The 14463-nt window shown below is 40.4% G+C and overlaps 1 protein-coding gene across 2 annotated transcripts; it reads left to right on the top strand.

Annotated features, from left to right (window-relative positions):
- Positions 1-3042: 3042 nt before the first annotated feature.
- SUMO2 (small ubiquitin like modifier 2) lies at positions 3043-13992 on the top strand. Of its 2 annotated transcripts, XM_019938752.3 has the most exons (4): positions 3043-3202; positions 4821-4952; positions 10456-10527; positions 13334-13992. In XM_019938752.3, exons 1-4 carry the CDS (start codon positions 3182-3184, stop codon positions 13394-13396), a joined length of 288 nt encoding a protein of 95 aa, XP_019794311.1. In that variant the 5' UTR covers positions 3043-3181; the 3' UTR covers positions 13397-13992. The 2 variants fall into 2 exon arrangements, with proteins under 2 accessions (XP_019794311.1, XP_033703019.1); XM_033847128.2 differs by lacking the exon at positions 10456-10527.
- The last annotated feature ends 471 nt before the right edge of the window (positions 13993-14463 follow it).

The raw sequence follows: 14463 nt of genomic DNA on the forward strand, positions 1-14463 counted from the left end.
CAGCTCCGTAGTTGTGGCTCGCAGGCTCTAGAGCACAGGCTCAGTAGTTGTGGCGCACGGGCTTACTTTGCTCCATGGCGTGTGGGATCTTCCCAGACCAGGGCTTGAACCCATGTCCCCTGCGTTGGCTGGCGGATTCTTAACCACTGTTCCACCAGGGAAGTCCTAGCACAGGATCTTATGCATAGTGATAGCCTCAATTTATTCAGTCATTCAGTGAATCTTTACACATCAAAAGTGCACAAAAGCTTAAAGTTGAGAGAGAGCAGGTACATTCAGGAATCCCAAGTAATTGATTATGACTGAAGCAGAGGCTTCGAGGAGAAAATGAGAAAGAGCTAGAATGGTTAGCCCAGATTAGCTCTCAAAGAGCTTTGTAGGTCTTATATGAATTTTGGACTCTATCCTGTAAGGCAGAGGATTGCCACTAAACCAAGGAGTGGCAGAAAGTTTTGTTTTTTTTTTTTTTTGGCCTCACCATGCGGCATGTGGGATCTTAGTTCCCTGACGAGGGATCAAACCCGTGCCCCCTGCAGTGGAAGCACACAGTCCTAACCACTAGACCACCAGGGTATTCCCAGAAACTTCTTTTATTTTGTTTTTATTTTAGAATGGTTTGTGGTTCTCGGGCTTTAGTGTGTTTAAGAATCACCAGCGGGGGCTTCCCTGGTGGTGCAGTGGTTGAGAGTCCATCTGCCGATGCAGGGGACACGGGTTCGTGCCCCGGTCCGGGAAGATCCCACATGCCGCAGAGCGGCTGGGCCCGTGAGCCATGGCCGCTGCGCCTGCGCGTCCGGAGCCTGTGCTCCACAACAGGAGAGGCCACAACAGTGAGAGGCCCGCGTACCGCAAAAAAAAAAAAAAAAAAAGAATCACCAGGAAGCTTGTTAAAAAAGAGGGATCCCAAAGCCACACTGTCCAAGAATAGAGAATACGCATTTAAACCAGCACGTTAGGGACCCCCTTCGGGGGCCAGTAGTGAAGACTCCCTGCTTCCACTGCAGGGGGCACAGGTTCGATCTCTGGTCAGGGAACTAAGATCCCACGTGCTGTGTGGCGTGGCCAAAAACAAAAACAAACAAAAAACCCGGCACCTTAGATGATTCTGATTCATTTAAATATTCAGACACAATTGCGACATACCTTAAAAACAAAAGATCAATAGCTCTGGGGAAACCTGACTTGAAGTTAGGCTTCCACTGCCTCTCCTGATCAATCTGCCTTTCTTGGCCTGTCCTACAATTAGGCCTTAAGCCTCCTCTTCCCCATGGTGGACCAGCTGGAAGCCCAGCAAATGGAGCAGAGCCCAAAGACTGGACAGTGGCTGCAGAGAAGTAGACAGATTTGACAGGTATTTAAAAGGTGGAATTGAGCAGACTTGGAGATTGACTGTATGGGGAGTGTGTGAAGGGGTCAAGGATGCCCCCTGGCTTTTTGGCTTGGAGCAATTTGTTGTTGTTGTTGTTGTGTTTTTTTTGTTTGTTTGTTTTTTGAGCTGTGCAGCACAGCATGCGGGATCTCAGTCCTACAGTGGAAGCGTGGAGTCTTAACCAATGGACCACCAGGGAAGTCCCTGGAGCAATGTTATAATGGTGTGTCATACAGTCAGTGACCGGGCCACTTCAAAGAGAGGGGCAGGTCTGAGAAGTAAATTGAGGAATTTTAGTTGAGATTTGCGGAGTTTGAGGTGCCCCTAGGACATCCAAGTGGAGATGTTCAGAAGTCAGTTGGATTTATAGGCTGGAAATTCAGAGAAAGATCTGGACTGGAAATCTGGACTTGAGAATCATTAGCAAATAGATGGTAATAGAAGTGGGGTGAAGTCATTTCAGGAGAGGGGATAGAATGGGAAGAGAAACCGGTCTAGAACAAAACCCAAGGGACATTTAAGGGAAGGGCTGAGAAAGAAAGAAATTGCAAAGGGATCAAGGACAGGCCAGAGTCATAGCCTCAAGTCACAGGGAGGGAGTTCAAGGGGAGTGACGAACTGGGAAGCATCCTGGACTCAGCAAAGAAGTCTGCGGTGACCTTGTAGAGAGCAGTTTTAGTGGAACCAGGCACCAGATTGCAGTGCGTTGAGGAGTAAGTGGGAGGTGAGGGAGTGGAGACAGCTGGCGTGCACATTTTTTTCAAGCTATTTGGCCAAGAATGGAGAGAGATACGGTGGTAACTTCAGAAGGAAGTAGAATTGAGAGTCTTTTTCTACGGTAACGGCTAATGTGCGAGTGGAAGAAAATAAAGGACATAATCAATAAAACCTACCGAGAGGAGTGGGGGACATCCACGGCACAGATGTTACGATTGTGCTTAAGACAAGAGGGACCTACTTCTATTTCTGAACGGATGTGAGGAGGAAGTGATCGATTGGTTTGGAAGCTTGATATCGGGTGCTTCTCTGATGGATTTTGCTTCCTCTAGGAGGTTGGGAGCCAGGCAATGAGTAAGGAGTTTGTAGGATGAACCTTTTCCTTCAGCTAGTCAAAGTACAGGGTTTCCAGCAGGACGGAAGTAGTCACGGCACTAAGGCAAGAGCCTGGTGGGAAGCGGATTGAGGCTGAAGCTTTAAAATCCGAGGGAAGAGAGGCTGACTGAGAGGAAGTGTGATGTTCCTCTGACCCTGAGGAAAGCTGTATTTGGGCCACCGAATGAGAGGTTATTTTCCCAGAACCTCGTGCTGGGGCTTTGATTTAGGCTCCCCCTTCCTCGTCTAGTCAGTCTGCCTTCCCCGGCTTGTGTGTCACGTCTAGGCCTCAAGCCTCCCAGTTCCCAACGAGGACCAGCTGGAAGCCATTTTGATTAAGCTCCACCACAGAAGGAGGACAATACAGCCCCGCCCAGAGCCAGGCGCGCCCCCGCGACGGCCCGGGTGCGCGTGTCCGCGCCTCTTCCCGCCGGCCTGGCGGGCGCCGGGCCCACGCTGGGGCGGTGCGGGGCGGGGGCTGGCGGTGGTTATGTAAGCGTTGCGCGCTCCCGCGAGGCGGCAACCAATGAGGAGCCCCGGCGGCTCGGGCTCGCGCACGCAGGATGGGGGGAGGGAGCGCACAACGTGCGCGCGCCCTCTCCCTCCTCCACCGCTGCCGCCTCCTTCTTCTGCCGCTCCTGGTGCTGCTTGTGTGCTCGTTCGGTGCGGATCTGGTACCTCTTTTGTGAAGCGGCAGCTGAGGAGACTCCGGCGCTCGCCATGGCCGACGAAAAGCCCAAGGTGAGCTCGGCGCCGTCCTCCGCGCCTCGCCGCGCGGCCGGGGTCACGGCGGGGGCCGGGGTCCGGCCCGAGCCCGCCGCGGGCTCCCCGCGCCTTCCCGGGCCCCCCACGGGGCGGCCGCGGCTCAGGCCCCGGCGCTCCGCGCCATTTTCTTCCCTCCCCTCTTCCTCCCTCCCGCGCGGGAGGAGGCCCCACCGCCCTCCCCCGCCCCCGGCCGCCTCGGAGTGCGCGCCGGGCGCGAGTTGGGCGGGCGAATCGCGGACACCCGCTGGCCCACCGGCCGCGAGCTGGGCTTCTTGGGCCCTGCTGGCCGGGCGAGCGTGACGAGGGGCGTTAGGGCGCGCGGTGTCCCCACCCTCGGCGGACCCCGCGCCGGGCCGCGGCGGGTGTTGCCGCCTTGGCGGTGGCGAGGAGTTCCCTCCTCCCCGGGCTTCCCCCCTCCGGGGTGGGGGCCGCGGGCATCTGGGGACCCCTGCCCCGGGCCGCACTGGCCGGTTGAGGGTTCGGGGCGAATCAATGGGCTGCTGATGGGTTGGAAGCCGGATGCCCGTCGGCCGTCGTGAGGGGCCGGGGTTGGGGGATTCCCGGGGAGTATTTCCCACATTTTTTGTCGGAATGGGCAGTGGCTTTTCCCTGGGTGCCAAATAACCCCTAACCTGCCGAGACCATGTGGTTTCGAGAAGTTGCAGGCAGATGTACGAGCAGAGAGACTTCGTAGGGCTTAACTTTTCAACGCGGGTTTTGAGGCTCCAGGAGGCTTTTCCCTGGAGGACTCGGGTACACACTTCTTCCTGGCACACGGGACTTTCTTTTGGTTTGTTTTGTGACCCCCCCCCCTTTCCATTCTGAAGTGGTTTAGGGGCTACAGAATTCCTTCTACACTTGATTTTGATGAACTTCAGATTGGGTAAAAATCTACAAGGAAGACTTGTGGAATAAATCTACAAGGAATAAAACTGTGCATTTGACTCATGACAACAAAGGGGAGGGGAGAATAAGCTCATAACTAAAAATAAACAAAAATGAAGCTGCTCATAGAGGCGAACAATAATAGTGGTTCTGAGTTATTACCGCTGCTTGGGAGAGAATCAAAGGATATTCCTCAATTAGGTGGTTTTTTTTTTTTTAATGTAGCTTGAGATTTGTTATTAAGCTGAATTTGGTAACTTTTTAATGAGATTTGTAATGAGTTTTGAATTTCAAGCTCTAGATTTTTCTTGCATTCTGTACTCAAAGCATTTTGGAAAGAGAAAGGATGCTTATTTTTAATCTTTTTAGAGGAAAGACATTTTGAGTGTAATACAATATATGTCATTTAAAAAAACTCAGATTCAAGAGGGCATTGCAGTAAATTGAGGGAGATCCATCTTTAAAAACCAGTTGTCGACACTGATAGTATTGGATGTAGGCTGCTTTTCTGTTTCTGTGACATCTATTTAATATTGTTGCTTCAGGGTTTCTTATCTTTCAGATTGATTTCAGCAGCTGCAAACAGCTGTATGCTCTGTTATAAGAATGAGAAACCTGTTGATTTCTGAAGCAACTTGGGCTGCTGCTGCTTTAAAAGGTGTTTGTTCTTCACATTTTCCAAATTCTACTTTTATTTTTCTTTCAACAGGAAGGAGTCAAGACTGAGAACAACGATCATATTAATTTGAAGGTGGCGGGGCAGGATGGTTCTGTGGTGCAGTTTAAGATTAAGAGGCATACACCACTTAGTAAACTAATGAAAGCCTATTGTGAACGACAGGTGAGGAACTGACTTGTATACTTCCACTGAATAAAACGTATTTAAAAAAAACAAACCTTTTTTTCTTGAGAATAGAAACCAGCATAATATATCAATAGATTATCTTTGGTAGAATGAATATGTACTTATATACTTGATATATCACAATTTTATCATACACTTGGTTTGTTGATTCTTCATAAAATCCCTTAGGGTGGTTAATATCACATATGATTCTAGTTCTATGCCAGAAATGCATCAAATTATTTTCACAATAATTTGGTTTGTTCCCAAGGGGATGTAATTTTACTTTTATAAGAAAATAAGAACGAACTTGGTAAAATTTCTTGTCAGGCTCTTTTTTAACAATTAAAAATTTGTCTTGTGTCAAAACAATTTATTTCGGGTGTTTTAACCAATTTGGGAGTAAATGTGGGTTTAAGGACATTGCAGTTTTCCTGAAGCATGTAAAACTGTAATATTTTCTTTTTACACTAATAGTAGAGGTCAAGAGATTTAACCTCCTGAGCCAAGCATACACATTCCTGTATTATAAGGATATTTGAATTTTACTCAGAAAACAGTAAATTTTTTAGCTCAGAAGAGGAAGTAGAAATGAACAGATGCTGGGAGGTAAATGTAAACTTTAAGACAAAGAAGCTTCCTTTTGTGATGTTGAGTCTGTAACAATACAAAGGTAATTTTAAAGATGACTTTTGCAAGTATAACAGAAACTCTGGTAGATCAGTTAATCCAACAGTAACCTGGCAGAAGTATTTTTCTTGTTCAACCCTGGATGTATAATATATAAAAATTTGGAAAATTATTTTATTAGACCAAAACAACTTGTCTACATTGCAAATTCACCTCCTAAAAATAGGTTCAAAACAGAGTAAGGTTAAAACCTCTACAAGTTGGGAAATTGAGTTTGAGTTGATACTTGGGCCTTCTCCATGAGACTGAAGGGCTTCTTAAACTGAAGATTTAAACTTCTTTTTGAGTTTGAAGCTTTATTTTATGCCTAGTTTATTTATAAGATAATAAGAGTACTGTGGTTATAATTTTTTATCTTCAAAAACTTTTTCATAGTTCCTTACAAAGATATGCCCTTCAGTGTACTTTCATTTGAAGAATTCTGGTGAAATCCCCTAACAGTAAATATGTACTTATTAATTGTGCTAAAGAATTTTTGCACTGGTATCTACCATATTTGAATACTAGTACTCCTTCAGGTTCCAGGGGAATTTTAAAAGGTAATCATTTTGTAGAATGTTTATGTAGCAAAACCTTATACAACATAGAAATTCATGCTTAGATTTGGTGACTTTCAACAAAATTCTCTGCATATCCTAACTTTTCTCTAATTACTATTAAATTTTAGCTTTTAAATGGTCATATTCTTCAACACTGACTATGAAAATTTTCAAACTTAGAGAAAAAAGTTTACACTGAATACCCATCAGTCTACTGCCTAGATTAACTGTTACCAATTTACTATATACATCTATTGATACTCTCTGTCCATCCTAAAATGGTCATATTTAAGACTTCCCATATTTCCTGTAGGGCCCCCAAAAGAGCTTTTTATCTTTTTTTTTTTTTTTTTTACCAGATGCCTATGTGCTGGGGCATTATACTGTGTGCCAGAAAAAGTAAAGCACATCCTGTGTATTCTAGATTATCCTTATAGGAAATTGTCTTATAAGATCTAGTTAGTGGGTCAATCAAGAATTTTTTAGTTTTCCTGCTATGTTAAAGTAAGTCTACTATATTACCCAGTGTAAATAAAGTTTTCCTTTATTTTTTTCAATTATTAGGCATAAGATTGGGATTATATTTGACTAAACTTGTTGGGTCCACTCTTAACTTGCACTAGAGGAAAAAGAACATTGGTAATCCATAAAAAATATAATTCCACTGCATATCTGTTGGAATGCAAATGTGAAAATATTATCCAGGAAGAATTTGGAAAGATGTTTATTCCCATTTTCCTCTTAAATTGGGGATAACCTCAGAGTTTTGAGTGAAACAAGATCCCTGTTTACTTTTCAAGTGGTTTCTCTGGTTCTGAGGAAGAGGGAGTTGAAGTATCATCTAATTGGGCTGATTCCCTGCTTTCTAAGTGTAGTTACAGGTTATTAAAAACTAAAATATTTATCTGATCTGATTTGCATAGCTAAAGTTTTTTTGGCAGGTGAGACTTCTTGACCAAAGATTTCCTATCAAGATTAATTGAATGCTCATATTTACTTTCTAATGAACTCATTTGGTATTGGATCTCTGGAGGAGTTCCAGTGAATGCCTAATAGGCATCTAAAACTGAACATGCAAAGCAGGACTCTTGATTCTACTAGAAATCTTTCTCTGTTGTCCCCACTCAGTAAATAGCACCATTCTGCATCTAGTTGTCAAAACCTTAGGGTCCTCCTTGATGATGCATCATAACAAATAAAATCCATCAGCGAATTCTGTTCTCTATTTAAACTTGGTCCAGCACAGTAGCCACAAGCCACGTGTGAGTGTTTACCACTTGAAGTGTGGCTAGTCCAAATTGAGATGTGCTGTAAAGTGTAAAATGAATGCCAGATTTTGAAAACTTGGTGTGAAAAAAGTTAAATATCTCAATTTTTAAAATGTTGATTATATGTTGAAATGGTAGTATTTTTAAATATGTTGAATTAAAACTTTTATCAGACTTTTACCTTATTTTTAACTTTTTAATGTGGCAACTAGAAAACTACCATATGTGGCTGACATATTTCCATTGCATAGTGCTGAGCCCGCAACCATTTTTATTCTATTCCTGATTAACTACTACCTCAGGGACTTCTCTGATTAATTCAAAGTGCCCCTGTTGCCATCACTGGGTCCTCTCACTCTTTTTTGTTTGTTTTGATTTGTTGTTTTGCATTGATTATTGTCTGTATTTATCTCTCTGCACTAAAGTGTAAGCTTCATGAGCATAGGGCTGTTTTATTATATGACTATTTTTCTAGAGCCTAGACCAGTGCTCAGCATATAGAATGTGTTCAAATGCTTGTAAAAGAATAGAGAACATTCAAACCTAGTGTTTCTGTAGGTTGGTTTCTAAGTAAGTTTCTCATTCACATGTAGAGTTAGACTTTGCCCACTTTATATCAGCCACATATCCTTCAGGCAACTGATTGAGAGCATACTATTCCATTCTAGTGTAAATCTACCCCAACATTGTTTACTAGATTGTCAGGTGGTTTCAGAGAGCACAGAATAATTGGTTTAGTCCAGTTCGTTTTTGTGAAATGAAGAAATGGGGTCCCAAAGAGAGAACCTCACACATCTCTTCTGGAGCACAACTTTAAAGCTCAGGGATGAGATTTATACAGAAGAGGAAACCAAATACTGGTTTAATGCAAATTCATTGTTTGAATTTACATGGTTTATAGAATCTTAAAGGCAAGTTTCCTGAATTTTGGACTTTTGATCTCTAGCAAAATAGCTTTTATTGATAAGGAAAAGCGTAAAAACAGGTGTCAATAAAGGAATACAATTTGCTTGTGTTCTACTGGCCCTGCCTTCCCTTCGCCCTTATTTTGAATGGCCACGCCATTGGATGTAGTGAAGGAAGAACCCAGCATATAGAAGATGCTAAGAGTTTTGTTGAAGCAGAGTCTCTCCAATGGAGTGTTTGTAAGTAGATAATACTTAGTATTAATGGCTTGGTATTGAATTCTTGGTTACTTTGTGTAATTGCAAACTAAATTTGAAAGTCATGAGGAATGAATTAGGTTATGGCTGTCACCTACCTGGTGGGGGATTGCTTGTATTCCGTAAGACAAGGGCTAGTCTGGAAGTGGTATGTGTCAAAGACCAGAGTGTTGTGTTTTGTTCAACGTTTATTTATTTACCTATGTATCTATCTATCTGCACCGGGTCTTAGTTGCGGCATGTGGGATTTTTGTTGCAGCGTGTGGGATCTTTTTAGTTATGGCATGCGAGATCTTTAGTTGTGGCATGTAGGATCTAGTTCCCAGACCAGGGATCGAACCTGGGCCCCCAGCATTGGGAGCGTTGGAGTCTTAACCGCTGGATTAGGGTAGTCTCAAAGACTAGAATTTTAAAGGAAAGCAGTATGATTTTCACGTGACAGGTAGTTTTAAAGACCAATTCAGTGAATCCTTGTTAAATAAGGGAATACAGTTGTTAAACAAGTGTTCATTGAACACTTTATTTCAATATTTTTAGTTCTAGGAACTCAGTTTAATTTTCTCTTAAATATCAATTAAAACTGGGAGTTTTTGTAACGAGAATTATAGTTTGTAATTTGAGCATGATACAGGAATGGCTTTGTGTAAGATGCTTCCAAGAAAGGTATTTTTCAAGTTAAAATATTCACAGCATACCTCCAAAGAAATCTTGTCCTCATTTGGTTGCAGTTACCAGCAACTTTACTATTTTGCTCTTTTCCCCTTCTCCCCACCCCTATGTCAGGTAGGTGATTCTTAATAGTGGAGTCCCCTTTGCAGAAAGGGGCATATTTAAGCTCATTTATCTCCTTAAATGCACATAAAAATTTCTTGACACTCCCTTTTTGTAATAAAGCTTCTCCTCAACTTAGCTTTAGGTTTATTTTCAAATAAAAACAGAAAATGAAGCATATTTAGATACTGCTTTTCATCCATTTTATTCCATCAGTATTTAGCACCTACCATGTGCAAGATATACAGTATGTAACTAAGTTTAGATTTCTATCCCTGCTGGAGCTTATTTTCTAGTACAAGGTTGACTAACAATTGCAGGCTTAGGTAAGTACTAAGCAGAAAAAAGCAGGTGCTTCTTTAGAGCTGTTCCAGGATTTTCTTGGATGTGGATTGTGGTCTTATAGATGGTTTTAGGGACCAGTTATTGCCTTGTGTTTTGCTGTAAATGTACTCACTGCCCAAGGATAAGAACTTGAATATGCCTGTGGTGTTCCTAGTATTGTGCTGGGCTGGGGCTTAGGTTACTCTTACATAGTGGTAGGAGTTGTTTGGATAGACAAGAAGGGAAGGTAGCTTTTAGGCAAAGTTTTATTTTAATCATTACACCTTTTTTAGGTGACTTCAGTTTTCATATTATTAATGGGTTTTGTTATGTGTTTGTTTTTGGAGCGCTTTTTAATGTGTGTTGAGGAATGTTGACATGTGCATCTGTTGCTTCAAATTTCCTTTTAGTATCTAACTCATTTAAATGCACTGTTTGACTCAAGGTATGATCTGTTCAAGCTTGAAGTAGCTATGGTCTCAAAAGTAGCTATGGCTCTCAAAAACAGCCTTTTTTTTTTTCCAGTCCTTTTTAAGAAAAATCATTTTTCCAATGAAAATCAAACATAGTATAGTTTAAAGAAAGTGAAAATCACTCCAAATCATTTAACCAATATAGAAATGTTAACATATTGATGATCATTTATTTAGGTCTCTCTTTTAAATATATTCATGGCCAAATATGCATGTAGTTTTAGTTCTTACTGTTTCTTTGCATTCTTATTGCTTTTAAACTCTTTGTCTAGGGTTTGTCAATGAGGCAGATCAGATTCCGATTTGACGGGCAGCCAATCAATGAAACAGACACACCTGCACAGGTAAAAATGTCTTTGTGCTAACTAGAAAAACCAATGTTTTTTATAATTTTCTCAACAGCTTTGTTTATTAATTTGTGAACTTCTAGTCATCGGAATATAGTTCTTTTTTTTCTTCTTTTTTTTCCTGTATGCGGGCCTCTCACTGTTGTGGCCTCTCCCGTTGCGGAGCACAGGCTCCGGACACGCAGGCTCAGCAGCCATGGCTCACGGGCCCAGCCGCTCCGCGGCATGTGGGATCTTCCCGGACCGGGGCATGAACCCGCGTCCCCTGCATTGGCAGGCGGACTCTCAACCACTGCGCCACCAGGGAAGCCCTATAGTTCTTTACCAGAGTTCAAAGCTGTGTAAAATATGGCCAAAAGGGAATAGAAAGAAAAAATAGATTCAGGAAGTGCCAATGGTTTTTAAATATTCAGTTATCACTTAGTAAAACTAGTAGGTCGTTTTACTTTAATCCATATTTTTCTTCTTGCCAGCATTATTTGGAAAAAAATAAATAAAATTCCTGTTTGTTACTTCAGAATGTTGTTTTCCTTTTGTTTTCATTGCTGCAGCTCTAAATCATACCCCGGGTTCCCCATAAGCGATTGGTTGGCTGTTTATCCTAACCATTTTAGCCCCTCATGAATTCTCTTGTACCTATACTTCTGAACTGAAGAGAATCTAGTGGCTCTAACTGCAAGTCTCTTGATGGCTTATGTTTCACAGGGCTGTTGATTATTATTTCACAGGGCTGTTGATTATTATTTGGTGGCTTTCCAAACCCTTACTACAAAAGGTGTTGTCTGATCCCTTAATCTCTTTACTTATTACTTCAGTTGTTCTGTCACTTTGTAGGGGATCGGCTGGGCTATCTTCTTTAGCAGAAACATTTTGTTTCTTTTTACCTTCTGAAATTCCATTTAAGACATTCTGTTTTGGGGGAAAAAACTTTGATAGCAGAAATTTTAAATTGGAGCCCTTGTCCTTTTGAATTTGTTTTATCACCCCATAAAAACTAGAAAGTGATAAATATGGTATGAGTGAAGCAGAAAATCCAGATTGTGGTTTTGTTGATAATCTTCAAAAACTTGAAATATCTATGAGTTATACTTGAGGGAAGAATATTTTGAAGAAATTTCTGTTGATGAGTCTCTAAGAAGCAATTATAGTATGTAGCCACAAGGAGGAGCTGAATTCTCTTGATGAATGAGAGAGAGAGAAAGCTCTCTTGTATCCTTTGAAGGCATTTAAAGTTTCACTATAAAATTGAAAAACATTCCAGTAGTTTCATTTCAGTGGATAGGCTGATGGATTTAAAAGAATAAAAAGAACCCATTATGCTAAACTCTGATGGTAATGTATTTCCTGTTTTTTGAAGCCCTCACCCACCACCAAAAAAAAGTTCTGGGACTTGTCTATTATGCTAGCTGCAAATAATTAAACCTGAGGAGGATTTGTTCAGTACTGCATTCATAAAATCTTCAAATTGAATTTGGAATTGACCTCATTTTAGTATTTGGAATTGAATTTATTTTAGAGTGAAATTGATTCATTTTAGAATTGTTCTTCCCGTACTTATTAAATAGCAGAATTGTATAAATTAGAACATCTGCTTAGCAGCCAATTTTAATAGCAGTATAATTGTTACATACTCATTCTCTTAAGTACTTCACTTTCTTTGACTCATTTAGTTCTCATAACTGAATATTCCATTTTACAAATAGAGAATTGAGACTTAGTCATTAATATTTTAATGCTTTAGTTCTACTTTACTGTATTTGAACTTCATTAGAAACGTTCCCTTTCTTGTCTTTAGATGCCCAAGGTTGTTGTTTTATCTTCAAAATTACCAGTTTTTAGAAAATTTTTCTTGGGTGATTATCAGCATTATAAACTGTTCCAAAGCTTGTTTACCTTACAGTGTTGCCATATGTACCAAGACCTTCCTGCTATCAACATGGTTTTATGTATAATGTGTGGGTAGTAAACCTTGCAAACTTAATAGCATTTTGAATTTTGATTTTTTTTTAACAAGTCTGTTTTTGCTCATGCTCCTTTTTTTGTTTTTTAACATCATTATTGGAGTATAATTGCTTTACAATGGTGTGTTAGTTTCTGCTTTATAACAAAGGGAATCAGTTATACATATACATATATTCCCATATCTCTTCCCTCTTGCGTCTCCCTCCCTCCCACCCTCCCTGTCCCACCTCTATGCTCCTCTTCTTACTACATAGTGGTAACCACTGTTTTTTGCATAGGCAAAGATATAGTCATATTATACACATACACACAAACTTAAAAATATATATACAAATATAATACTATAAGCTGTTCGCTGCCTAGTTTTAAAATTTTTTAGCCTAATACCGTATCTAAGGGATATTTCCATTTCTGCATGTGTAAATCTACTTATTCTTTAATAATAGGTACATGGTATTTCATGTATGCATGTACTATATTTTTGGGGGTTTTGATATTTTGGTTATTTTCAGTTTTTTGCTCATCTAAACAACATTGCAGTGAGAGCCTTTATACACATCAGTTTTATTTTCAATAATTAAAGGTGAGATGATTTAACTTATGGACATACTCAGCTTTTTAACTTAAAAACTCAATTTTCTGTAATCTTCATAAAAAAGACCAAGTGAAAAATTATTTAAACCTAAGTCTTACGCTACTTTAAGCTGTGGGACATCTAAAATAATGAACACTGGAACTGGGTGGAACTCGTGCAGATTTTCAGGCTATTTAAGTCTGATAGTTATAAATTTTAAGAGCTAAATAACCAATGGCCGATTGTTTTTTTTCTCATTTATGCTAGTTGGAAATGGAGGATGAAGATACAATTGATGTGTTCCAGCAGCAGACAGGAGGTGTCTACTAAAAAGGGAACCTGCTACTTTACTCCAGAATTCTGTTCCTCCAGACCAAGAAGACATTCTCAATTAGAAAACTGCAATTTGGTTCCACCACATCCTGACTACTACAGTATAGTTCCTCTATTCTTTCATTTTCCCCTTCCCCATTCCTTTATTGTACATAAAGTAACTGGTGTATGTGCACAAGCATATTGCATTTTTTTTTTTAACTAAATGGCCAACGGTATGTTTTGATCGACATCAAATGGAGATGGAATGGGGAAAAATACTGGTTCTGTGAAGATACCCCCTTTTCTCCATTAGTGGCATGCTCAAATGCTCTTATCTTTATATTCCAGTAAGTTATTTTGCTCTCACTGTTTAACAAAAAAAGAACAACATAAAAATTCTTGCATACCTTGTTCGATTGGAGAATTTTAATGTTTTTCATTTATCATTGTAAAACCAAGGACAATTTTATAACTTTTTTGTACGTAGCTGTTACATGTAGGGCAATCTGTCTTTAAGTAGGGATAAATTACTCTAAAAGAAATGAATCCTAGATAGTTTTCCCTTCAAGTCAAGCGTCTTGTTGTTTAAATAAACTTCTTGTTTAAAATGAGCTGTTTTCTTTATTCTGAGGAATATTAAATAGAAAGTTGAAGCTTAGAGAAAAACATGACCTGAATAGGCCTACTAGAAGTTACATTTCAAGGAAGAAATAAAGCTACTTTGCATTTCTGACTAATGCAAAACAGGGAATAACAAAGTTATATAAATGACTAGCAAGGAATGTCCTGAGGCAGAGTGGGTGAGTACCCGCAGCTAAGAAAAAGTTCTCATTTTGCTGACTCTGCTGATAAATCACTTGACCATTCTAGTCCTCATTTTGTCTGGTGGTAAATACTCCCTAACCTAAAACAGTTTTTGTTCCTTATTTGAGGATGTTGAGGGACAGAAAATATTTACCTACGTATACCCATTCTTACAGCCTTAAATATGCAGATCACTACAGTTCTTAAATTCAGTTGTATGGGGAAAGATAACAACTACAGAACCAATAAACAGAATATTGGAGCTGGAAAGATATGTA

The sequence above is a fragment of the Tursiops truncatus genome, chromosome 20 (genome assembly GCF_011762595.2).
Source record: "Tursiops truncatus isolate mTurTru1 chromosome 20, mTurTru1.mat.Y, whole genome shotgun sequence".
Lineage (NCBI taxonomy): Eukaryota > Metazoa > Chordata > Mammalia > Artiodactyla > Delphinidae > Tursiops > Tursiops truncatus.